This window comes from Panthera leo, chromosome C1 (genome assembly GCF_018350215.1).
Source record: "Panthera leo isolate Ple1 chromosome C1, P.leo_Ple1_pat1.1, whole genome shotgun sequence".
NCBI classification, from domain to species: domain Eukaryota; kingdom Metazoa; phylum Chordata; class Mammalia; order Carnivora; family Felidae; genus Panthera; species Panthera leo.
The window spans coordinates 182609043-182636733 of NC_056686.1; the positions used below are offsets into that span (position 1 = coordinate 182609043).

Consider the following 27691-nt stretch of genomic DNA (forward strand, 5'->3'; position numbering starts at 1 on the left):
TGCAGAACCAGACATGGGGCTCAATCTCATTAACCAAGAAATCGGGACCTGAGCTGAAATCAAGAGTTTGATACTTAACGGACTGAGCCACCCAGGCACCCTGGAAATAAATTCATTCTATTATCCATTACAATTCCCACAGTTTTGGGGTGCCTGGGTGGCTCAGTTGCTTAGGTGTCCAACTCTCGATTTCAGCTAAGATCACAATTCCAAGGTTGTGGAATCAAGTCTTAACGTCAGGCTCTGCACTGAGCATGAAGTATGCTTAAGATTCTTTCTCTCTCCCCTTCTGCCCCTCTCCCATACTCATGCTCTCTGAAATTTAAAAAAAAAAAAAAAAAAATTAAATGCCTATTAAACATCCAAATAAAAGTGTTAGGTCCAAAGAACAGAGGACATGAATGGGATAGATTTGTAAATCTGGGAGTAGTCTCACGGAGATGGTACAGGAAGATAGGAATGAGAGGAAGGAGTGCTTTTAGATGGAAAAGAGGTCCAAGGACTGAGCACTAGAACACCCCCAAAATTAAAGGAAGCCGAGGAAGATCTCACCAACAAGACAGGAGTCAGTTAGGAGAATATTAGAAGAATCAAGAGAAACTCAAGTTCAGAATCTAAGAAAAGGAATCAAGTGATAGCAAATGTCACTGATATGTGATAAATGAAATGATATGATATGTATAGGATATGAGGATTGAGACTTGATCTATGAATTTACCAAAAGGAGGTCAAATGACCTTGACAAGAGATGTTTTGGTGGAGTGGTACAAGCAAAAGACCAGATAAGCAGAATGCAAGTATAGACAACTCATTCAAAGCATTTTGCAGTGAAAAGTCAGAAATGGCTAGAAGGGGATGTGAAGATCAAGGAATGGTTTCCTGTAGTTGTCTGGTTTCAAAAGGAAAACAGGTAAAATGTGTTTGCTGATAATAATCCAGAGAAAAAACTGATGTTACACAAAAGTCTCTGAGTAGTAAGAAGAGATGGGAAATAGTACATAAGCAGAAGTTGTTCAACTTGCATCAACACCTCATTACACAAAGAAAAAATAGATGAAACCAAAAACAGGCATACTGGTAGATTTCATAGTGGGAACATGTTTAAGTTTTTCAATTATTTCTACTTTAAAAAGGAAAAATAGGAATTAATATCATCATATAAAAAGCTGTTAAGAAGACATTAGAAGATTGATATAACAAAGAAGTTCTCTGGGAGTGAGAGAGACAGAGAATTACTGCTTAATATAGTTTGCTCAAGGTGATGAAAAAATTTTGAAAATAGCGGTGACAGCTGTACAACATTGAGTGTAATTAATGCCACTAAATTGTACATTTAAACATGGTTAAAATGACAAATTTTACATTATTAATGTTTTATCACAAGTTTTAAACATTTTAAAACAGGGGTGCTTGGGTTGCTGAGTCTGTTGAATGTCCAACTTCGGCTCAGGTCATAATTTCACGGTTCATGAGTTCAAGCCCCACATGGGCTCACTGCTGTCAGCACAGAGCCTGCTTTGGATCCTCTGTTCCCCCCCCCCCCCCCGTCCCTCCCCCACTTGTGCTGTCTCTCAAAAATAATTAATTAACATTAAAAAAATTTTTGAGGGGTGCCTACGTGGCTCAAAATTGGTTGAATATCTGACTTCAGCTCAGGTCATGATCTCATGGCTCGTGAGTGTGAGCCCTGTGTCAGGCTCTGTGCCAACAGCTAGAGCCTGGAGCCTGTTTCCGATTCTGTGTCTCCCTCTCTCTCTGCCCCTCCCCTAATTCATGCTCTGCCTCTCTCCTTCAAAAATAAATGAACGCTCAAGAAAAGTTTATTTTTATTCTTTAGAATAAAAACAACCCCCAAAACGGTTCTCTAGGAAAATAAACTGACCAAGGAAATGCAGTAGCACTGCCCATGTGACACCTGTGGTCAGATGCTTAAATTATCCATCTAGAAAATAAGGAAGATCATTGTATTATACTTAACCTCCACAATGTGACGTACTGAAATATCTATTTTAATATTCCAAAAGGGACATTCCTTTATTCCAGGTTATGGACTTTACTGTGTCTTCCCCCCAAAACTTACGTTGAAGCCCTAACCACCTATGTGTATTTAAAGATTGGGTCTTTAGTGAGATAATTAGGTTAAATAAGGTCATAAGGTTAGGGCCCTAACCTGATAGTACCAATGTCATTAGAACAGACACCAGAGGTCCCTTGCTCCCTCCACGTGCACACAGAGAAAAGGCCATGTGAGGACACAGCAAGAAGGCAACCATCTGCAAGCCAAAAAGAGAACGCTCACCAGACATCAACCCTGCTGGCACCCTGAGGTTGACTTTAAGCCTCCAGAACTGTGAGAAAACAAACGACTACTGTTTAAGCCACCATTCTGTTACCTTGTTAGGTCACCAAGAGTAGACTAATACAGTACATGAGAGGGATAAACTAAAAATAATAACAATCATAAAAAACAAAAATAAATTACCTCTGCTTGATCCCAACTTGATAGTTTTTTAGGAGTGGCACCAGGAGTCTGATCAGCTGTTTGATCCCAACGCCGTTTTCGTTTTGAGGGAGGCTGGGACGCTGCTGCTCCATTGACAACTTTTAATTCTCCAGCTTTAGCTTTTTCTGCTAGTTGTTGCCTAATTTCTCTCTAAAAATATTTGAATAAGCACTAAGTATCTTTAAAATATTTTCAACATATTCCCATATAATCAGCACGGTCATTTCCATTTAATGTCATTTTCTTCATTCTCTGTTCTATGCTGCTACTGGTAGTCCCATTCTTTATTTCTTTTTATTTTCTGTATTTCTAGTCTTTATACAATGCCCTTCTGCACAACAGGTAAGTACAGAATTTACAACACAGAGCATCTTACTTTAAATACAGTTAAATGAAGTAAAATCTTCAATGGTGGAGAATCAAAATGCTTTAAAAAATTTTTATGTTTATTTGAAGGAGAGCGAGCAAGAGAGCAGCAGAGGGGCAGTGAGAATCTGAAGCAGGATCTGCACCATTGATGCAGAGCCTGACACAGGGCTCAAATTCATGAACTGTGAGATCACGACCTGAGGTGAAACCAAGAGTTGGATGCTTAACTGAGTTACCCAAGTGCCCCCAAAATGCTTTCATTGAAAAATAGAGTCTTATTTTTTATTTAAAACTCTGATGAATAGCAATTAACATCATGTAATAAGATAGAAAAGTGGCAAAAAGTGGAAACTTAAACATTTTCACTACATAGAGGTGCCTGGGTGGTTCAGTTAAGCGTGTGACTCTTGATTTCGGCTCAGGTCATGATCTCGTGGTTTGTGAGTTCAAGCCCTGTGTTGGACTTTGTGTTTGTATCATGGAGCCTACTTGGGATTCTCTCTCTGCCCCTCCTCTGCTCACACTCATGCTCTCTAGCATTAAAAAAACTATAACTATGTAAATCATTATATACAATGTAATCATAATAAATCCATTTAATTTATCCTATGATTTTAAAGCAAAGTTTAAACCCACTTAATCCATATAACAAATTATATAATTGTAATTAAGTTATAAAGGTTCACTATTAAAACAAATGAAGCAATCACCATAGGCCATTAGGAACCCTTCAGACTTCTCCACCCATATCCAAACGGAATCTTATGGATGAATTGAAAAGGTTTTTCAAGGAATGCTTTAACTATCTGACTTTGCCTTTACACATCTATTTTGGACACACACCACCAATCCTCCCTACAAATATATCCACCAGGTCTGTGTATGTGTATATATACATACATGTGTACACATATATATATACAGCCAAAAGGCCAAGGGCTAGAAAAGGACATAGAAATATGAAAGTTTAATTTGGGAGGAGGCAGAATTTTGGGTAAGGTTTCCTTCTCAACTTAATTTTTATTAATACTATTAAGATATTACTCGTGTAGCAAATAAAAAAGAAACACAAAAGTATCAATTTGAACTTTCTTTACATTATGTCACAACCACTAAAATAAAAATCCGGTTCACATACCTCTTCTTTGGTTAAATGCTGTTCTCGCATTACATCCATGTAAGTCCTAGCATTCATTTTAGGATCAGGGGTCTTCCCTCCTGCAGAAAAGAACAGCAACAGGACAAGAGTACAATAAATAAAAGATAATTAGGTTCAACTGATTTATCTTCCCTGCTCTAATATTATGTTATTCCATAATCATTTAATTTATTTTTTGATGGAAAACTTTAATAATTATACATCTTACTTTTTATTGAGTTTGCTGATCAATTTAACCTGTTTGAACACAAACATATCTACAGCAGTTTAAAACAAATATTTTAATGCATATAAAAACAAAATGACAGCACAGTTTAGAGTCTTCAGTAGTGATGGGTTCCTGGGTTGCTAATCCGGAATACGTACACTTTCGTGCCTTTGTCTCCATCAGCAGTTCTGACTTCAAGCAGCAGAATAGAAGCCTAGAAAATTATCTCTTTACCATTAGTAACACTTTGGAAAGATATTTATATTCAAAACATTACCTGTTGCAAGCTGTTAAAATCCTGACTACAAATAACTATAACTAGATAAGTTCTCCATACAATGTTCTAAAAGTTTTAGTTTAGAAAATAGTTTAGACTTTTAAAAATACACCTATAATCTGATTCTGATCCCATGTTACTAAAAAGGGCTTCATTCTTTTTAAGTTTTGTTGACTCCAAAACATTTTTATTTTCTTAGAAAGTATAAATTACAACTGGAAACATATTACTTGAAATATATTACTTCTACCAGTTATGTTGCACACAGAAGAAAAGTGGTGTACAAAGAGATGTGTTAGTCTCTTGGTTAAAGTTTCAGTATTTGCTTTTCAAACTTCAAAATATCTTAAAGAAGCCCAAACAGTACATAATAAGATTCAGAGGCACACTGAGTTTTAGAAATGTGGTAATTTGCTATACAAGTAGTATAGCATCACAATTTAGGAAAAAATAATAAAATTCTAAGACATTTCCTATGCTGAAGATCATGCCCAATTGATAGTGTCATTCTTTCTGACACTAGCTCTGATAAGACTTCCTTTGGAATACTTTTTCACCATAATCTAGAGAGGATGTGTTGAACTGCACCCTTAAGAATGCAGACAGGACTGGCATATAGCAGTACTGCTGTAGGAAAGAAATTAAGGACAGTTAGTATGGGCCTGTGAATTCTGACATACATGTTTAAATCAATTACAATTATGCAAGTAAAAAAAGAATATCCCTACTAATTCATGCAGGCTGAAAGTCTAATTTGTAAACCTGCAGCAGAATCTAATTCTAAGAAACAGGCACCTAATTCTGCTTTTGAAACTCACTCACCTGAGGAAAGCTTCCATCAGGCTCACTATGCCCCTTGTGCTGACCTGCACACTAAAATTAGCAAAACAGACTCCAACTATTAAAAATACCAAAGTCGTTTTGTATATATACTTTTCTTTTAACTTTAAGTATGCTTAGAGCAAAGTAGGTGCATTTACTAAACTACATTTAGAGCAATACAGGGGGGAGCTCTAACGTGAGAAACAGTTTCTCAAAAGTAACAAGCCTAAAAGTCTAGGATTTGGAATGAAAACTTTCAATAGTTTGAAAGTATTTTGAGCAGAAAAACACATTTGTTCAAAGTATAGAAAGCGTACCCAAAACAAAAGTAAAAGAAAAACCTTTAACCCTTTGCGTTTCTATGGCATTGGCTCATTATTTTCTTGTCCTTCTACCTGGAAAGAAAACTTGCATTATAAAGATGAAGAAAATGGCATCTGTGACTTCAACCAAATCTATACAAATCTATAATAAGGGGGATTTTAAAAAAGAAAAGCAAATTCATAAGCATGCCAAAAAAAATCAAAGGGCTAAAGACAACTTAAGACAAATAAATTCCTGAAAACTTATAGAAAAGTGGGAAAGAATTACCATCTGCAAAAGGATCAAGACGCTCTGGGGATATTATCATGGTCCGCCTGTGCTTTTTGTATTCATCTTCCCGGTCAGCAATCTTTGGAGGTCGGTGCTCAGCAAATGGATCATACTGAAAAGAGGTATGTCTCATTTAATACCCACTTTATTAAATACCAAAAAGAGTATCCTAAACAAAACCCAGAATGTTATATATAAAACATGTAAAAATGTTAAATAAATGCCTACTAATAAAAGAAATATATTTTACGGATGTTAACGTGAAAAAATGACATATGGAAATGAGACAATAAACAAGTCCACATCTGCATAGTTCTTCCATGAAATGATTACCTTCATAAAACAAGCTAGGTACTATTTCTAATCAAGACATTCTAATAACTTGTTTCTAAAATACGTGGGCTTCCATGGGAGTTGAGACATTGTTTTCCTTATGAATAAACTCTGATTTTAATTTTAAATAGAGGAAGAAGAAAAAGAAAAGAATCACCTGTTCTGTTGATTGTGGTATATCATTAAGCAATGCCACAGGGGCATGATATCCTGGCTTCTTCTGACCAAGCAAACTTGTAGATGATGAGTAGTCATCGTCATCCTGCAATGAAATGCCCCCCGGAAAACCACAAAAATGTCAGAACTTAAAAATGAGAAAGAACATGCAAATTCAACATGGCATCAAAACACTTACTGACAGGGGCACCTGGGTGGCTCAATCAGTTGAGTGTCTGAATCTTGGTTTCGGCTTGGGTCACGGTCTCATGGTTAATGGCTTCAAGCCCTACATCTGGCTATGCACTGAAGGTGAGGAGCCTGCTCGGGATTCTCCCTCTCTCTCTGCCCCTCCCCCTCTCCTTGCAAGTGTGAGCAGTCACTTTCTCTCAATGTTAAAAAACAAAACAACCCAACTTACTGATAAAGTGATGTCTAAACCTTTGTTCATAAAACTTGTAAATACTTAGGTCTTCTTTCAACTCTTAAACCTATTTTAAAGAAATTTTTTACTCTTTTAAAAATATTAAACCAGGAATGCTTTCTGTGGAAGTTAACTGAAATAAAGCAGGTATGGAATTGAAAAACCTGAGCATTTTATTTTCTCACAAAAAGCATAATGAAATTTGTTTTTCAAATTTGGAAACTGCAAACAGCTTATTTAAAACTCTCCAGTTTCCTTCATTTTTTTTTAATGATTTTACTTTTAAGTAATCGCTACACCCAACGTGGGGCTCAAACTTACCACCCCAAGATCAAGAGCTGCATGTTCTACTTGAGCCAGCTAGGAGCCCCTCCTTGTTTTTTTTCCACTCATTTTTTTTTAAACATGATTTAACACAAATAAAATGTAATTAATTTTAAATGTATTTGTTTCCTTAGTAGTATGTTTAAACAGACCAAAGTGATATTCTTACTTTACTACTGTAAGAAGTGCAACAGTGTATTAACTCCCAAGATCTTAACACCTCATTTATTTTAGTCAAAAATGAAATCACAATTTCCTCAGCTTCTGGGAACATATAGCCATCACTGTGTTTTATCATGAAGGTCTAATAATGCTAACAGAAGCCTGACTAGTCTCTGGAAATTGTACCTTTGGAACTTTTATTAAATTTTTCTTAAAAGAAAAAAGTGCCAACTAAAAATGTGGCTTGAATTTCATAAAAACAAGTTTGATAATCTATAACATAAAATGTTTGCTACTGAATCACACAAAAATGACTATTTCACCAAATATGGATGTTTGGCATGGCCTGACAAAATAAGCTCTGTGGAATATATAAAAACATTTTGAAGGTCATATTTCAAAATGAGAAGTGGGTAGTCATCCTCCAGAGTAAATGAGAAAGTCCATTAGCATCATTCCATTCATATTAAGACACCAAAGGGAAAAAACACACAGCATCAAGCATAAGTCTGAAGTCAAAAGTGGCAAGGACAGATGGCTATCTACAAGAAAGTTGACTCACACTGGCTACTCTAGAGCTCAATAGGTCACAATAGGGATTTATTTTACAATGGTTAATGATTTGCAGGTCCTTTACTAGATAAACTAGTTTTAACATAAAGATTGAGAACTGATCACTTCTAGAAGTTTCTGGATCTTACAGAGGAAGGACACCTAATAGTTTTATCCTTCAAAAGAAAGATTTCCCAATGCCCCAAATCTTCCCAGATTAAATGAGAGGATTAAAATAGAAAATCCCTTTATATTTCTTGCTCTTTGTTAAAAAATACTTGACTCTTGTACACTTGGTAACTCACATCTTCAAGTTCAGTTGCAGCAATTGATGTCACATATCCAGCAAAGCGGCTGTCACTTCCACCATAAATTTCCTGGTCATAATAACCTGTAGAATCAAGGCCCACTCCTTGAGCTTCATCAAGAGCTGCCTTCTTGCCTTGAATTTCTCGAATCTGTGCTTCAATATCTGTAAGAAATTAAGATTTTCTTAATTTTCCAAACAGACCCAACACAATGCAGTTCTCTAGTAGAAATTATCAAAGTAGTCTTCTAAATACATAAACTTTAAAATAATTATAATACATAACGAGTTAGAACTAACAGACAATACTCGTATACAGAAGATATGCTTACCATTTCATCAACCACAAACCACTCTTACCTTAAGAATGGGTTACCAAAGTATAAGTTATTGTTGAATTCCAAACCTTTTCCCAAATGAAAAAATAATACTGTCAATGTTGTTTAGGGACTAAGAACAATATTCAAGATAATTTAAACTCAACAATACCAGAAATGCAAACACAACAGTACTATGGAGTGTGGGTCTCAAACTACATAGAATGTGCAACAAATGGTCTCTAGATTTTGTCAAAATGCAGTAGGCCTGGATCAGACCCAAGTTTCTGCATTCCTAACAAGCTCCCAGGTGATGTCCTAAACATCTAGGATTACACTCTTAGGAGTAAAATAATAAAGGATAAAGTCTAAATTCTTTAGCCTAGAATTCAGAGCCCTACACAGTTTGCCTGCAACTACCATGACATTAGTTTCATGATTAAGAGTCTGAGCTCTGGAACCAAAATGCCTTCAAATAAAGGCTTTCTCTACTAATTAAGGTTATTTCACCTCTGTGTCTCAGTTTCCTACAACTTGAAGTTTTTTTTAAGGATTAAATGAGATAATGAACATGAAGCACTTAAGCACTCCACCAATGAATTAACTCTTGCCACATCTCACCCTCCAGGCACTGTGTTCTTTCTATCCATTGGTCTGACATTTAGAAGATGGACATTTGATGAATGAAGTTCTCAACAGATTCCCAAACTTCCCTATTTTTAATTTTGACATTTTTCAAGACTAAAAAAAAATTAAAACATACAATGAACATCTACACAGTGTTCACCTATTTTCATCAAGTGTTTACATATATATGAGATATAGCAAATATTATATATGTACATGACTTTTCTACACCATTTAAAGCCCCTACTATTTCAGCATGTATTTACAGGTCTAAGACATTCTCCCATATAATCAAAATAGTATTAACAGGCTCAAGAAATCATCATCCTAGTAATAACCTTTCTAGATGTTCTCTTCTTTGATCCATGATTCCATCAAGAACCTGGCAAGGCACTGAGTTGTAGTAGTCTCTTTTAAATAGACTAGCCTTCCAAACTTTTTTCTGGTCTTTCCTAATACCAGCTAACTTTAAATTCCAAACTAATGTTTTATTGTAATAATCTGAATACCTAGGTGTTTTAAGAAACAAAACTTTTTACAGCTACTGGTTTCTTTTGTGGCTTAACAAATAGATGTTTCAATTTTTGCAGGCTTATTACCTTCAACTGAATCAAAACCCTTTGACACCAGGCACTTTAAAAAAGCTCATTTACTAGTTTGCAAAGACCAAAAGAAAAAGATTCAAATGCCCAACTCCACACCCTCAGCAAAGGGAGAAAAACCTCCACTGTTCAAGAAGGGTATGGTTTAAAGCAGAAAATATAATAACATGATCTAGTCCAAAGTACAGCTGGGCCATATAACTGTGGGACCAAGTCTCAGAAACTCAAAATAATGGAACAGGGTTTACCACTGAACTTAGCAGCTCCAGTTTGTAACCACATCTCAAAATTCTTATGGTGTATCCACAGCACTATCATCTTATCATCTCCACAGTTGCTGCTTTTTCCTGCATCTCTCCCCTCAAAACCATTACAGCAGCCCAGGTGGCCAGAGGCCCCCACCATGAGTAATCACAAATAGAAACATTGTCATGTGAGCTGGGTGGCTTATTTTACTATTATTTTACTAATCTACTTCTGTTTCTATTTGAAGTAGTATATATTTTTTAGAAGTCTTAAATCCACATTTGCTCCCCTCACTCACCCCTGAAACTTTTTATCCTGGAGCACAGAAGAAACCTCAGTGGTTAAAAAGACTGGCTAAAGGGTGACTAGAGATTAAGCCTTTTCTTTTTTCTTTCCAAAAATTTCCATTTCTTAAATGTTTGAGAAGAACATTAAAAATATATATATATATTTTTTAAAGCGCTAGATGCATGGATCACCTTTAAGTAAACAAGTTCTTTTCATGGACCACAAATGCTACTGCCATCAGGATCCAGACAGGACACACAATGGTGAATCAGGCCAGCCAAATAATCTGCAATCTCCCCTCTACAGCATCAGCGTAGTCTACTAACAACCTACATTAAAGTCACCTGGGGCACCTCTTACAAGGACTGACTCCCATGCCTCAGACCCATTAAGTTGGAACCACCAACTTCAGAGCCCAGGTTTCTTCATCAATATATATTTTGTGAATAAACCCAATTTTATACTTCCATTTTTCTTTAAAAGAAAAAAAGAGAGAGAGCACCCACGTTTCTATATCAGTAACAAACACTCCAGAAAACTTGTACATGGCCCTCGACTTCCAGCTCCAGCCTACCTTTACTTTAAAATTTCCAATTTGGGACATGTTATACTTTTTTCTAGCTCATACACAACAAAAAAGCAATAAAGAGGTGTTGTTTCATAAAAACCACATCACAGCATACATATTGGGCAGCTTACCCTCCCCCCCTTCACACACACACATTATACATTACGGTTTTATTTTCCTTTGAAAGGATTCTTCTGGAAGTTTACAGCAGCTAGTACAGTATTTGGATAATACATTTATTCAGGAACTATTTTCATCTATTCAATCTTACCTACTGATTTTATGTACTTAAGGATAAGCAACAGAGTTTTCTAATTACAAAAATACTCAAAATATTGAATTTGTGTTTGTATAAACTCTATGTATTTTATGACTGGATTCCTATTAAATAAAATGTGGTAACAAAATCACCTAGGGGCTAGGCAGCTCTCTGTAGTTAATTAATTCTGAAGGGAGTTCATTAATAAACTTCTACTAGTTGTACATGCAAACCAGGTACTATATCTGCTTGAAATTGCGGATAAAAATTCTATATACCTTGTAAGTTTTATTTATGCATTGTAAACTGCAGCACATTTACATAAGCATCACATCCACAAAATTAAGACAACAGATTCCCCAACATTCAGCAGTTACGCAAATAAATGACAGAATTAAATCTCAGTAGTTATTTAGTAAACTATGTGCCAAAATATGAAATAGAACACACTCAATATTTACAAGCAAACAAATGTATCATTTCACTTATAAACATTTATAAAATGTATAATCAAGTTATTATGAATATGATATTTTGTTTACAAAATAAATAAAATCTATGGCACAAATATGGCAAAATATTGAGAACTGGTAAATCTGAGCAATATTCATTATTTTTCCTGTACTTTTCTGTAATGTTACACTATTTCATAATTAAAAGGTAACTTTCAATCAGAAGTCATTAAAAATTTTTCCAAAATTTTATAAACATTTTGCACCTCTGGGAAAGACAAAATCGTCTCTTATTTTCAAAGTTGTTGCACACAAAATTATAGCTACTGGCATGCAGATATTCCTGTACTTTAATTGACTGAACGTAAGTAAATAGATCATTTCTGACAACAAATGCTAAGATTTGTTAGCAACAATGGAATAAAAAAAAAAAAAAGAGGCAGCATACAAAAAAGAATAACCAGAGGGCCAAAATGTTAAATAAAAAACTTGAAGCAGAGAAAGGAGGAAATGTTTATGCTAATCTCTCCCTACTTCATTTATAACCAACATGAACAAATCCTCTATTCCTAATTCCTTTCCAATTCAGACTCCCTGTAGTTGAGACATTCAGATGTGAAGATAAAGAAAAATGGATATGGTCTGCTAGTCACTGGACAAGAGACTAGGAGCTCCTCATGGGCACACATACAATTGCCAAGAGCTGGCACTCTACTCCATCTGAACCCTTAAATATTCCAGTCTTCAAGATATGTTAATCAATATTTCTCATTATCAAGTAGTATTCCTATGTACTACAGCATTCAGGTTGCTTGCAGTCTAAAGATTACAAATAAGGCTGCTATAGAACATTCACATACAGGTTTTTATGTTAATATAGGATTTAATAGCACTTGGGTAAATACCTACTCTTATAGATAAATATCTAGTCTGCTAGGTCTTAAAACAGTATGTGTTTAATTTTTTTTTTTTTTCAACGTTTTTTATTTATTTTTGGGACAGAGAGAGACAGAGCATGAACGGGGGAGGGGCAGAGAGAGAGGGAGACACAGAATTGGAAACAGGCTCCAGGCTCCGAGCCATCAGCCCAGAGCCTGACGCGGGGCTCGAACTCACAGACCGCGAGATCGTGACCTGGCTGAAGTCGGACGCTTAACCGACTGCGCCACCCAGGCGCCCCAAAACAGTATGTGTTTAAAAGAAACTTACAGAGGTGTCTGGGTGGTTCAGGTGGTTAAGCATATGACTCTTGGTTTTGGCTCAGATCGTAATTTTACAGTTCATGAGCTCAAGCCTATGTCTCTGCGCTGACAGTGCAGCCTGCTTATGATTTCCCTCTCCCTCTCTCTGCCCCACCCTGGCTTGCGTGCTCGTGATCTCTCCCTCTCTCTCAAAAAATAAATAAAAGAAACTTACAAAGTCCTTTTAGTGGATTTACTTACACAAGTCTGAGCACAGAAGAGAACTGAACTATTCTGTATAACAGAGAAAGAATCATTTTGAGAGATGACATGGAGGAAATTAACAGAACAAGTAAAATGAAGAAAAGCTAATTCCAGTTTAATGGTGTTAAAAAAGGGGAGGTTATCAGGAGGCAGATATATCTAGTGTGGGTTCCTAAACTATCTGATTTTCCAGATTAAAGCTTCACTTCTGTTCCCCACCCAACCCTTCTCCTATTTCAGTAAAATCTATGAAGAGGTGAGAGGAGGGGGACCATATACAGTACAAATCTTCGTTACTGGTGCTGAAAACTTAAAAACAAAGCAGGAATTCCCCATCATGAGAGCATATTTGGAATCCTAAAACTGAAGTTATGGATTGTCCTTCAATCCATAGATGGCATAGTCTGATAGTGGTTTATAAAAACTAAAAAGTCTTATTAGACAAGAAAACAAAGTACTAGTTAAGCATTAGACTTGTACACCACAGTCTGTAAAGAGCCTCACTAAATGAGGAGCCCTGAGGGTAAATAGTTGAGAATGAGGTTTTTCTTAAGCTGATGTTCCCATTTTAAGATACAAATATCACAGGGACTCATGCAAAACTACTTCAGGTAGAAGGTAAACCTGTTAGAAAAATTGTGAGAGTACATTCATTGCCATTAGAATTATAGTGGGAGAGGCACCTGATTTTACAAATCCTTTGTAAGATTTCCTTGCCATGGCTAGTCTAACCTAACCCTGAAGTATGATTTCAGAACTGTGTTCATTCCTAAATCCAATAATTTTCTTGGCACCTCCCTTATTTGTGGGCCTCCCGACATCTTAAACTGCAGCAGCGAGGAGAGTCTTAGAGGCAGTCATGGGTGTTTTCACTGCCCTCTTTCCTTTTCCCTGCAGACTATGGGAAACTACAAAGTAAGGGCGCTGCAACAAATAAATTGCAAGGAAAAAGAAACATGGAGGAGGAACATAAAGATTTAAGACTAATCCCTGTATGGGATTCATCCGGAACTTAAACAAACTGTAAAAAAAAAAGTTTTATAAGGCAATAAATAAAACAAAAATATATTTTGTTATATTAATTTTAGGTGCAAAAATGGTATTTTTTTAAAAGCCTTTACATTTTAAGGGTGCCTGGGTGGCTCAGTCAGGCGAGCATCAGACTTCTGATTTTGGCTCGGGTCATGATCTCACTGTTCATGGGATTGGGCCCCCTCCCCACAAGTCGGGCTGTATGCTGCCAGCACTCAGGCACACACGCTCATTTGCACACTCTCAAAAAAATAAATAAGCATTAAAAATAAAGTTGTTAAATTTTTTTTTTTTTAGTTTGAGAATGAGACAGCCTGTGTGAGTGGGGGAGGGGCGGAGAGCGGGAGAGAGAATCTCAGGTAGGCTCCAAGCTGTCAGTGCAAAGTGGGGTGGGGGGGGGGGGGGGGGCGGGGCTGGGCAGTGCTCAATCCCACAAACCAAACCGTGACATCCTGACCTGAACTGAAATCAAGAGTCAGGCGCTCAACCACCCAGGCGCCCCCAAAGTCCTTACATTTTAGAGAAACACACTGAAAAATGTATGGATAAAACAATTATGTCTGGGATTTGCCTCAAAATAATGGGAAGGGTGGTAGAGACCAGAATACAGGTTAAACAAAAGTGGACTCATGTTTATAACTGTTGAAGCTAGGTGATGGGTGCAACATGTGGATTTGTTTCATTGTTCTATTTCTGTATATGTTTGCAGTTTTCAATAAAAAGTTTAAAAATTTTAAGCGTGTTTTTCTGAAGTTTTTCTTTTTCCTCATTTTTGGTTCTTCTTTCTTCTAGCCCCTTGAAACCAAGGCTTGTGATCCCATGAAACAGAAAAATAAAAACTCTCTCTTCATTGAAATGGAATCCTTTGCTGGATGTAAACAGATTTTTTTTTTTTTTAGCTTTTCTATGTAATATGTTCAACCTTAAAAGTCCAACTCTTCTCCACCTTGTCATTTCTTTTCTTTTCTGGCTTTATTTATTTTGCTGACGATAATGTAAAATCTTAACAAATGTTAAGATATAAACATACATTTCAAAACTAAATTTGTTCCAATGATCTACAGAAAATAAATATCATTATTCAAGTGAAACTCCCCTCTTTTTGGAGGGGATTTCTGGATCTTAAGCAGGCTTTCAACTATCAACAAACAAATCCTTCCCTAAAAGACATATAAATTAACTGTGTATTAATGAATAAATTTGTGAGCCAGCTCACTTGGTATCAATTCATTTTTTTTTTAATTTTTTTTTTAACGTTTATTTATTTTTGAGACAGAAAGAGACAGAGCATGAACAGGGGAGGGGCAGAGACAGAGGGAGACACAGAATCTGAAACAGGCTCCAGGCTCTGAGCTGTCAGCACAGAGCCCGATGCGGGGCTCAAACTCACGAACCGTGAGATCATGACCTGAGCCGAAGTCGGCCGCTTAACGGACTGAACCACCCAGGTGCCCCTCAATTCATTTAAAATTGATTTCCACTTTGCATTTTCTTAAAAATCACATTACTGTTACAATAAAAAAAAAAAGTGATGTTAAAGTTGCAAACATTTTTGACATAAATACATCAAATGTTTTATCTGGGAGTTGACTTTGACTATTGTTCAAGGAGTAATGCAGAACTAGGGGTCTTTTTAAAGAGAGTCAACATCTAGCCCACTGTTTATAATCTAACCTAAGCCCTAATTATCTAGCCTACTGTTTATAATCTAAACTAAGACCTAAATATCAAACTCGGAGATAAACCACCACTGGTCACATCTGATACAACTGTTTAACTGCTCCCCACCAATTCTCTCTACTGGTTTCCCCTTCTATGCCTTTTTTCCATGCCCCAGATTATTGCTAAATCTGGCACGTAGCACTTTCTACTGCTTGCGGTGTCTTTTTTTTTTTTTTTAAATAGTTATTTATTTATCGGAAGGTGGGGGGTAGGGCATAGAGATAGGGAGAAAGAGTGAATCTGTGCTGTCAGTGGAGAGCCTGACATGGGACTTGATCTCACAAGCTGTGAGATCATGACCTAAGCAGAAATCAAGAGTTGGATGCTTAACCAACTAAGCCACACAGGTGCCCCAGATGTGTCTTTTTATTCCTCATTTTTAATTTGGATGATTTGCAATATTCTAGTCACTGTTCATTATGTTACAGACATACAGCCTTTGGATGTTACTGACACATTAGTCTGGTCCATAAATGTTACCTATTCTCCCAAAAAGCAGAAACAAGTAGTGAGCAAGGATTTATCACATGTGACACCTCTAAAAGAGATCCAGAAAACACCAAGTATATTCTGTATCACAGCTTTCAGTCTTTTCCTTAAACAAACCCCAAACAAGAAAACGCATTATAGTGACAAATTATTTTACTGAACACTAGAGACATCAATTCCTAAATGACTAATTCCTAATTAGCATTACTTATATCAATTCTTAAATGATTATACAGAAAAAAAATCTTTTTCAAAGTCTTTAAGCAATTTGTTTTCATTTTTATTTTTACTAGCAACATTCATACTGGAAGTCTACAAAACCAAAACTATTCTGAACACAGAAAAATAAAAATCTCAGTAAATGAAAAGTAAGATGACCATTCTGGACATTCTGAATACAAAAATTTAGGAGGGAAAAAACTCACCTCTGAGATGTCCCCCAAAAATCCACTTAAGGGACAGTGACAAAACAAGCCAATATGTGAGATTTTAGGATAATCTACTTTCCCCTTTCTGAGGGAACAGATTGTTTGCCAAACTTAATATAGGAACTGCTGGGTAGCAACATTATGCACATTAATTAACTGTATACCCTTGACACAACATGCAGGAAGGTCCAAAAGATTTTATTGATTTGAACAAGTCCAGCTCTTTTTATAGAAAATGCAAGCCACCAGGATAAAAAACAATCAGGTTGCTTAAAAAGGATGTTAAGGGCTGACCCTAATAGAAATATTCAAAAGGAATACCACAGCAAGAAAAAAAAAAAGTTACCAGTTTGGCTCAATGATGGGAACTAATAGCTGTGTGAAAAGAACCACACAGGAAAGAACCTACTTCAGCTCGAATACAGTACCACTGAGCCCGGGTGGCTCAGTCGGTTAAGCGTCCACCGATTGATTTCAGTTCAGGTAATGATTTTGTGGTTCATGAGTTCAAGCCCAATGCTGGGCTCTGCGCAAGCAGTACGGGAGCCTGCTTGAGAGTCTCTCTCTCTGTCCCTCCCCTGATCAAGCTATCTCTCAAAATAAACTTTATCTTTTTTTAACGTTTTATTTATTTTTGAGACAGGGAGAGACAGAGCATGAACAGGGGAGGGTCAGAGAGAGGGAGACACAGAATCTGAAACAGGCTCCAGGCTCTGAGCTGTCAGCACAGAGCCCGAGGCGGGGCTCGAACTCACGGACCTCGAGATCATGACCTGTGCCGAAGTCGGCCGCTTAACCGACTGAGCCACCCAGGCACCCCTCAAAATAAACTTTACAAAGAAAAAAGAAGACAATTTTATTTAACTCACCAAATTCAAGTAAAAAAACTGATGCAGCCATTACTTTAAAAATAAATTACAGGGGCACCTGGGTGGCTCAGTCGGTTAAGAGTCCCACTTCGGTTCCAGTCATGATCTCACAGTTCATAGGTTCGAGCCCTGCGTTGGGCTCTTTGCTGACCACTCAGAGCCTGGAGCCTGCTTCAAATTCTGTGTCTCCATCTCTGCCCCTCCCCTGCTCACACTCTGCCTCTCTCAAAAATAAACATTAAAAATATCTTTTTTAATAAACAATAAATAAATTATAACTTACAATAAAATAAGGTTTTTACCAGCAACATTGAGGGATAAAAAGGTTAGAGTATCTATATAAAAAAGCAACATGATGATGGACAATTCTAAAACAAGTACTCTGCACATTTTTAAAAATTACCCCACTGAGGCTCAAAGTCAAGTTCTTCTATCAACTACTTCACTAGCCTAAGAATTGTTGCTCTTACTGTCATTCCTCACACTGCAACCAATGACTTTCTTGAAGTGCAGAAATAACTTGTTACCTGGGAGAAGGAGGAGGCACTACTGTAGTCACTGGAAAGCCACGTCAAACCTAGATCAGTGTTTAAAGCCTTCTTGAATTTGATGCTTACCTGACATTTTTTCCTTTCAGCCCAGAAAATTTCTAATATGTTACTAAGTCTTCCCACCTACCTCAGCCAAACAGATGCATCCAAACCTACTCAATCAAAGGTCAGTTTAAGTAACCCCTTTCTGTGAAACTTTTAATATTTCCAGCATAATCTCTCAATAAATGTTAATATTCAGTACCCATTAGGCACTAGATATGGGGATACGAAGGTACATTTCCTATACACAACAATCAAAGTAGAAGAAAAAAATCTTAACCCAATATTCTAATATTTATAAAGTGCTACAGTAGCACCAAAATGAAAACAAAAACAAAAGCCCCACCAAGAATTCTGCTCCAGATTATCAGAGATGACTTATCAAGGGAAAAGAGATGCACGATAAAGAACTACGGTTGTCAAGGTAAATTCATAAGGGAGTAAGAAACTATGTAAATATTGTATTTCCAGTAAACATTTATCATCTTCAGTGTCATACAGTGATGGAAAATGTCTTGTACACAGTGCTCTCATGTTACCTGAACACTCCCATACTTTCTTTACAGCATCAGTTATTTCATATTCACAGCACAGTCCCATATAAAATGACAAAAATTTGGCCAATCAATTTCAATCTTCTGCAGATCAAAGCTTTTAACTGGGTTTCAAAAAATGCAGGAAAACTGATCAGAATTTTCATTTTCCTGTCTAAAAGTATCTTATGATAAGGATACCAAAAAACAAAGCCACAAAATGCCCCAAATGAACAACCTACTCCTGAAGGAACAAGAATAGCACCATCTTTACATTTTCTAATTATTTTGCAAAAAGTATGTCTGAGTTAGTTTAAAGAAAAAGTGCCTAAAAACACTTCTGAGTTAAAACAGTGTATAAATCCTAAATACCTACCATCAATAAGAGGAATATTTAAAGTCATTGCCAATTGATTAGCATGTTTTAGAAGTTGCAGAAAGCTGGACTTCGGTTCTGGTGGGTAACAACTATTTGATGTCATTCACGCTCTGGTCCCAACCAACCTTTCCAGATCCATGGACATTTTTCCCTCCTTGAACCCTCTTTCCCTGCCACAGTCCACTACTCAAACAAACTTTCATGTCTCCCTGCCTCCTTACAAGATGTCTCTCACACTCAAATGTCCTCCCCTAATTTAAAACGCACTTTTTTACACCAGGGACACGTCACCTCCTCTATGAAACAGTCCTAAGCATAAATTAATCACTCCATTACCCAGGATCCCAGAACATGTTGCTTGTATTTCTATTTAAGCATTCATTTGCCTCATAAAAGATGAAAACATACACACATCTGTTTCCCTACTAGACTGTAAAACTTTTGACGGCCTTAGTCTTGGTTACTCCACTATACTGAGCCAGGCACTTGGAAACGACGAGTGAAATAACCGATTCTCTTGGAAGCCTCGTGTTTGATAAACACTTCAGATTCCACGTTAGAAACCAAGGAATGCAGTCCCAAATTCCCACGCCTCATCTTTTCTGAAGTGACCCTATTACCTGCCATTTCTGGATATTCCCTAAAGGACTCCAGCCTATTCTCAACATTTTCCTAGCTTTATATTCTCCATCTTTCATAAAATGATCAACTACCTCGAAAGCTTTGGCCATTAATATAAATGTGCTTTTCCCGCTTCCACCAATAATCCAGTCTCCAAAGAAAAAGACCAATATACCACAAATATTCCCAAATCACTTCGTACAAAAAACCCAAAGTATCTTTGACGCCTGAAGACACACAAATTAGCCAAAGTTAAGAGTAATGGTTAGGTTAAATTCGATTTGGGGGTCGCCCAAAAAGCGGCTGCCGTATTTCAGTGCTCTCCAGACTCATTTGCACAAACGGCCAATAGTTCTGAGAGGCGAGGGAGACTTTTTGCTTTCACGCCCTTTTCCCCGATCCCTTGCCCTGGACTACTGCTTAGCGATCCGTTTAAATGCGGCCTTTTGGTCAGAAAACAGAAGCAACTCTGAAGGAGCAAGACCCAAACACGGAACAAAGCGCCTGCCGGCTGTGTTTAAGTAGGACGCCATTACGTGGGGCAGTGGCCTGCGCCGCTTGTGCGAAGAAGACGACCAAGGCCCCCAAGCGCGGGCTCGGCACCCTACAAAAGAAACCACACGACGAGACAAAGCCTAGGAAAACTGACTCTTGGCTGGCTAGGCAGCAGAGAAGACACATAACTAGGGAAAGACGGCTTACCTTCGTGAGTCTTGGCGATCTTCGCCATTTTGTCCACTCGAACACACAGACGGAACTGGCGCTCCCAAGAACTTCCGCTCGCCGCCGCTGCCACGGAGAAAAATAGCTGGGGGATATTCTCTGCGCATGCGCCAAGCGCGAGCGCGCTCCGTTGGGCGACACGTGACAGAGTAGCCACCTAGATGGAACAGAGAGATGCATTGTGGGGGTGGGGGAGGAGCTAATGTTGGGCCGGAGGCGGTTTTCGTGGTGACCGAGAAAATGGTCTGGCGGCCCATAATGTCTTTAAGGGAGTAAGTTTGCCCTGGAGGAAGGTGGATTACGCGAGAACAGTGTACAGTAAGAAACACTACGGATTTCATGGCTGGGAGAAACCTCAGACCTCCAATTTATTTTCTCCAAATAGACCGGAAGGTGTCTTGGTGCAAGACAAAAGCTTTCCTTAGCATCTGTCTCTCAGCTGTTGCAGTGGTTAGCTGTAGAAACAGTCCTATAAGCAGTCACATCCTACGTGCTGAAATTCAAGATTTTCCTTCAAAAAAATAAAATTACCATCTGGGTAGGAGTTTCATTTACAACATTGTATTTCCAAGCACTATTTACCTTACAAACAACCTAGTAAAGTAGACAAGTTGTTGCTAATCCCATTTAAGAAATAAGAGAAAAACTAGGGCGGGGATATATATAAATTGTGCAAGTCACACAGTTGCTAAATTACACAAGAACTTTGCCACCCTAAGAGCCTTTTAACTTTATAGGTTCTTAGAAAACCACTGATCATCAGCATTAACACTGATGAAATGCCTCTCTTAATCCTAAATGTCATTCTGAAATCAGGAACTTTTAAAAGATCAGAATATGGCTTTTTCTTTTTCTTTTTTTGACAGCTCATAAAGGTTCTATTGTTGGTATTATATTGGTTTTTCACTCTTTGTGTAAAGGGTGATTATCTTAATTTAAATCCAAGTTAGTTAACATATAGTATAATAGTAATTTCAGGAACAGAATTTAGTAATTCATCACATATAACAAGTGTCATCCCAACAAGTGTCCTCCTTAATGCCCCTCATCCCTTTAGCCCATCCCCTCACCCAACACCCTGCCAGCAACCCTCAGTTTGTTCTCTGTATTTAAGAGTCTCTTACAGTTTGTTGACCTCTCTCTTTTTATATTATTTTTGATTCCCTTATGTTCTTCTGTTTTGTATCTTAAATTTCACATATGTGAAATGAAATGATGTATTTGTCTTTCTCTGACTTATTTCGCTTAGCATAATACACTCTAGTTCCATCCACATTGTTGCAAATGGCAAGACTTCTTTTTGATTGCCGAGTAATATTCCATTGTGTGTGTGTGTGTGTGTGTGTGTGTGTGTGTGTCCCATATCTTCTTTATTCATTCATCAGTCAATGGCTATTTGGACTTTTCCCATACTTTGGCTATTGTCGGTAGTGCTGCTATAAACATTGGGGGGCATGTGCCCCTTCAAATCAGCACTCCTATATCCTTTGGAAAAACACCTAGTAGTGCAATTGCTGGTCAAAGGGTAGTTCTATTTTTAATTTTTTGAGGAACTTCCATACTGTTTTCCAGAGTGGCTGTACCAGTTTGCATTCCCATGAACAATGTAAGAGGGTTCCCCTTTCTCCACATCCTCACCAACATCTGTTGTTGCCTGAGTTGTTAATTTTATGGCTTTTTCTTTTTTATTTATTTATTTATTTATTTATTTTACATTTATTCATTTTTGATAGAGACAGAGCACAAGTTGGGGAGGGGCAGAGAGAGAAGGAGACACAGAATCCGAAGCAGACTCCAGGCTCCAAGTTGTCAGCACAGAGTCCGATGCAGGGCTCAAACCCACAAACCGTGAGATCAGATCTGAGCCAAAGTCGGACGCTTAACCGACTGAGCCACCCAGCCACCCCTATGGCTGTCTTTTTCTATGCATCATTACACTAGCATAACTTTGAAGTGTCAATGCAAGCCTTGGACTTTAGAAATGAAAAGAACATAACTTAGAAGTGAAGTTGGTACAGGAAGCAGCCTAAGAAAACAGGTAAGGATTAAGGTTAGAGCCTTCACAAAGAAAACAGTTTACCTGGCTGTGTGATAAGACTCACAACACAAATACTTAGTAGAAACTTCAGTAACAAATCAGTGAAAAAAATCAATCTGATGAGATGAAATTTTCAATTTTTAATTGTTTTAATTTAGGTTATAGTTGGGGGAAGAAGGGGATGAGAGAAAACATGTAGATTATTATACAAATTATTAATAAACTCTAGTTCTTGGATTGGTAGAGGGCCCACAGATATTACTTACATGGTTTATAACCTAAACACAGATTATACTTTTATATATACAAAATAACATGTTTTAAAATAATTAAAGGAGGGGTGCCTGGATGGCTCAGTCAGTTAAGCGTCCCACTTCAGCTTAGGTCATGATCTTGTGGTTTGTGAGTTAGAGCCCTGCATGGGGCTCTGTGCTGATAGCTCAGAGCCTGGAGTCTGCTTCAGATTCTGTCTCTCTCTCTCTCTCTCTGCCCCTCTCCCGCTCATGCTCTGTCTCTCTCAAAAATAAAATTAAAAAAAGTTTTTTTTAATTTTAAATAATGAAAGGCAAAAAGAATGTGAAATAAGGAGTTACAGAAGGGTGTTATTATCCATCAATAATCAACAATCTAAAAAACATCCATGTTGACAAAAAGAATCACAAAAACATTGCATTTCTCGGCTCTACTTTATAAAAAAAGATGAATTTGTATACAGAAGGAAATTACTGTCCCGTAAAAATACATGCAAAGGAAATTCACTATAGTGTTAATAGTGGATGTTTATGAATGATGAAATTATGAATTATAAAAAAAATTTTTAGTATTTTCCAGATATTCTGCCAAAAACACATATTATTTTTATAAACACACACAAGGTACGTATCACATGTCCTTTGTCTTTCCAAGATAGAAGCTGCACCTGCTGGCCAGTTTGCATTATATGCGTATTTCTCTAGGTTCCTAGGTATTCGGTTACTTTTTAAAAAAAATTTTTTTTAATGTTTATTATCTCTGAGACAGACAGAGCATGAGTGGGGGAGGGGCAGAGAGAGAGGGAGACACAGAATCCAAAGCAGTCTCTAGGCTCTGAGCTGTCAGCACAGAACCCGACGTGGGGCTCGAACTCACAGACCGTGAGATCATGACCTAAGCCTAAGTTGGATGCTCAACTGACTGAGCCACCCAGGCGCCCCGGTATTCAGTTACTTTTGTAGGGCAAAGGCATATATAGGATAGTGAGACATGAGAAAATTTGCCAAAGTATCAAGGGAGATTCCCTTCTTTTAGTCTTCTTCTAAGGACTAATTACTCTTTAATAAAACAATGACTTGGACATTCAGACAATAAGTAACAGAGATTTTTCAATAAGTACTTTTTACTTTCCATTTTCAATATTAATACATAATACTCAGATATCACTTAAAATACATTTCCTGCCCTTTTCTGGTGAAGTTTTTTTCCAAAAGTTAGAAAAGGGATCTAGCTTTTATAATCTAAACAATTGACAGTGATGACATCCAATTAAAAGGAAAATCAATTCCTTTTCTAAGTATTTAAAAAAATTTTTAATGTTTATTTTTGAGAGAGAGAGCACACACGCATGCACATACATATGGGGTAGGGGCAAGAGGGAGAAGGAGACAGAATCCAAAGCAGGCTCCTCGCTGTCAGCACAAAGCTGAACATGGGGCTCGAACCCACAACTGTGAGATCATGACCTGAGCCAAAGTCAGACAGTCAACCAACCGAGCCATCCAGGTGCCCCTATTCCTTTTCTTTTCAGGTAAGCTCTATACCCAATGTGGGGCTTGAACTTAAGACCCTGAGATCAAGAGTTGCATGCTCTACTGATTGAGCCAGTCAGGCACCCTCATTCCTTTTCTTATCAGGAGCACTTGGAGGCTGGCTTTTCTGAGTCTCAAAAAAAATACCGCAAAGCAACAAGCATACATATTTTTTCTGGACAAAAAACAAGATGTAACAGTTTTGCAGAATGTTAAATGCTAGATGTAATTTTCTCAAATTACCTTTGGGGATAAAACTATAAAGGCCTTGAAGTTCTATGCTATAGGAAAACCACTGACAGTTTATCCAGCCCATTTTTTCTGAGGTAAAAGAAGGACTTTCATGGATAAATGGCCCACAATCTTGATGTGCAGTGTTTCCTAGAAGTCTCCTATATCAAAGGAATATCAAACTCTACCTACTCCAAGCCAAAAATCCAAAAACTTCTATCTCCCTTTCAGTTATGCCTAAAATCCCAAAACTACCGAGTCTTATTTCTGAAATTTTAACGCATAACTCAGTTAAAAAAAAGATAACCGGGGCGCCTGGGTGCCTCAGTCGGTTAAGCGTCCGACTTCAGCTCAGGTCACGATCTCGCGGTCCGTGAGTTCGAGCCCCGCGTCGGGCTCTGGGCTGATGGCTCAGAGCCTGGAGCCTGCTTCCGATTCTTTGTCTCCCTCTCTCTCTGCCCCTCCCCCGTTCATGCTCTGTCTCTCTCTGTCTCAAAAATAAATAAACGTTTAAAAAAAAAAAAAAAAGATAACCTTGAGACGATGTTCTAAATATGTCTGTCAATGTGCCTGTCATGTCTAGCTTCAACTTAACTGACCAAATTCTCTGCTCAGGGAAACAGCACTGGCTTGTTCTCCTGGAAGAGATAGGTACCTGGCCAGCTACCTAGAACCTGGCCTAGAATACAGGACATTCTACCCACAGAAAAAGAAGTTACTGGCTAGGCCAAGATTCCTTCTCTTGGAAATTTGAACTGGAAGTATGAAAGGAACTTGCTGGTTGCTATTGAAACAGAAAGAATCAAAGGAAAATGTCACTTGAATGACATAAGACTGAGGGATCATAAACTCCTGCTGCTCAAGTCCCCACAGCTACCCTAAATCCAGAACTATCTCCAGCTCCAACCTTCTAAAGGCCCATTCTTTAAATAATACTGATTTTCTTGAACTAGGGTAGATTTCTCTACCTTCCAGCTATACCAGGCCTCACTAGAATAGAAGCAGTATTTTCACATAATAGTGTGAATTCATTAATTAGTTTATTTTTCTAGTTAAAGGTCAACTGAGAGCTCTTTTTGATTCATAATGCTGAAATATCTAGTTACAGCACATATAAATCAAGTCTGAGGAGGTGTCCCAAACAGCTAAGGGATTGTGGCACAGAAGCATTAGGTGCCTGGAATGCTGTGATGTCTTCTAATATGTGAATTTGGCTAAGCTACAGTCCCTAATTATTCAAATAAATACCAATCTAAGGGGTTGCTATGAAGGCTTTTATAGATATGCTGAAAGTCCACAATAATTGACTTTAAGGAGACTGTCCTAGATAAGCTGGGTAGATCTAATTCAATCAGTTGAAAGGCCTTAACAGCAGAACTTAGGTTTCCCTGATGCAGAAGAAAATCTACCTGTGGATAGCAACTTCAGCCTCTGCTAGAAAGTTCCAGACTGCCCTTACTGATGGTCTGCCTTCAGATTTTGGACTTGCTTAGCCAGTGTCCACAATTGCATAAACCCAATTCCCTGCAGTAAATCTCTTAATATGTATTCCCTACTGGTGTTTCTCCAGTTAAAACCTGATTGATATAAATGCCAAAGGTAAATTTTACCATTCATTCGTTCAAAAAATATTTATTGAGGACCTATCAATAAATATTTAATGAGGACCTAGTCTATACCAGCCATTATTTTATTTCATTTTATTTTCATTTCATTTCATTTATTTAATTATTTTTTTAACGTTTTTTTAATTTATTTTTGAGACAGAGAGAGACAGAGCATGAACGGGGGAGGGGCAGAGAGAGAGGGAGACACAGAATCGGAAGCAGGCTCCAGGCTCTGAGCCATCAGCCCAGAGCCCGACGCGGGGCTCGAACTCACGGACCGTGAGATCATGACCTGAGCTGAAGTCGGACACTTAACCGACTGAGCCACCCAGGCGCCCCCATTTCATTTCATTTTTAATTACAGAGCACACTGTATCCACAAAGAGTATGTACAATTTCCCATGCAGCTGCTATTACTCAACAATATTATCAGTCTCTTGTGTGTTGACTCCAGTGTTCCTTGCATCAATTATAGCTCCACCAGTCATACTTGAAAATCCATGTTTTGAATTTTGTGTTAGTTATTCCCTTGTACTTCTTTATACTTTTACTACATATGTATGTAATCAAGTATACTTGTTTTTTTTAACTTTTATGTAAATGGAATCATCCTAGTTATAGTCTTCTATAACTTGTGTGTAGCTATCACTTGTTCCTTTTTTTTTTATTCCAGTATAATTAACATACAGTGTTATATTAGTCTTAGGTGCACAATACAGTGATTCAACAATCTATACGTTACTCAGTGCTCATCACAATAACTGTACTCTTAATCCCTTCACCTATTTCACCCATCACCCACCCACCTTCCCTCTGGTAGCCAGTTTGTTCTCTATATTTAAGAGTCTGTTTTTTTGTCTCTTTTTTCTTTGTTAGTTTCTTAAATTACATATATGAATGAGCTCATATGGTATTTGTCTTTCTCTGATTTATTTCATTTAGCATTATACCCTTTACATCTATCCATGTTGAAAATGGCAATATTTCATTCTTTTTATGGCTCAGTAATATTCCATTGTATATATACACCATATCTTCTTTATCCATTCATCTATTGATAAGGGATGGACATTTGGGTTGCTTCCATATCTTGGCTATTGTAAATAATGCTGCAATGAACATAGGGGTGCATATATCTTTTAGAATTGGTGTTTTCATATTCTTTGGGTAAATACCCAGTAATATAATTACCAGAGATTATTTTAGATGCTGGGAATACAATGTTGAACAAGACACTGTCCTCATGGAGCTTACATTATTTGAGGGACAGAGATTAAAAACTGTGTGTGTGTGTGTGTGTTTGTATAATTTCAGGTACTGCCAAACACTATGAAGAAAAAGCAGAATTAAGGGAGAGTGGGCAGGATGGAGGATAGGATGGGGGCACCTAGCTGGCTCAGTCAGTGGAACATGCTACTCTTGATCTCAGGGTCATAAGTTTGAGCCCCACACTGGGCATAGAGATTACTTAATAACAACAACAACAAAAAAATGTTTTTAAGGAAGAATAGGATGAACAGAAAAGGCAAGATCTCTGAGAGGATGACATTTGAATAGATATTTAAATGAAATAATGGAATGAGGACTGGGGAGAAGAGTATTCCAGACATAGTAAGTGCAAATATGCCAAGGTCGGAATGAGCTTGGG

At 37.5% G+C, this 27691-nt stretch overlaps 1 protein-coding gene across 5 annotated transcripts in view; it reads right to left on the reverse strand.

Moving 5' to 3' along the window:
* SF3B1 (splicing factor 3b subunit 1) overlaps nt 1–27691 on the reverse strand; it is a 60360-nt gene that overhangs the window by 19591 nt on the left and 13078 nt on the right. For 2 of the 5 annotated variants that reach the window (XM_042949577.1, XM_042949579.1), the window contains exons 2-7: nt 20363–20540; nt 8189–8355; nt 6423–6527; nt 5930–6044; nt 4011–4090; nt 2483–2653 (exon numbers count right to left, since the gene is read on the reverse strand). In XM_042949577.1, the coding sequence (XP_042805511.1) occupies nt 2483–2653; nt 4011–4090; nt 5930–6044; nt 6423–6527; nt 8189–8355; nt 20363–20390 (666 nt within the window). In that variant the 5' untranslated portion in view covers nt 20391–20540. Of the gene's footprint in view, nt 1–2482; nt 2654–4010; nt 5874–5929; nt 6045–6422; nt 6528–8188; nt 8356–20362; nt 20541–27691 lie in introns of those variants that run through there. The other 3 variants (XM_042949581.1, XM_042949580.1, XM_042949578.1) reach the window with 3 other exon arrangements.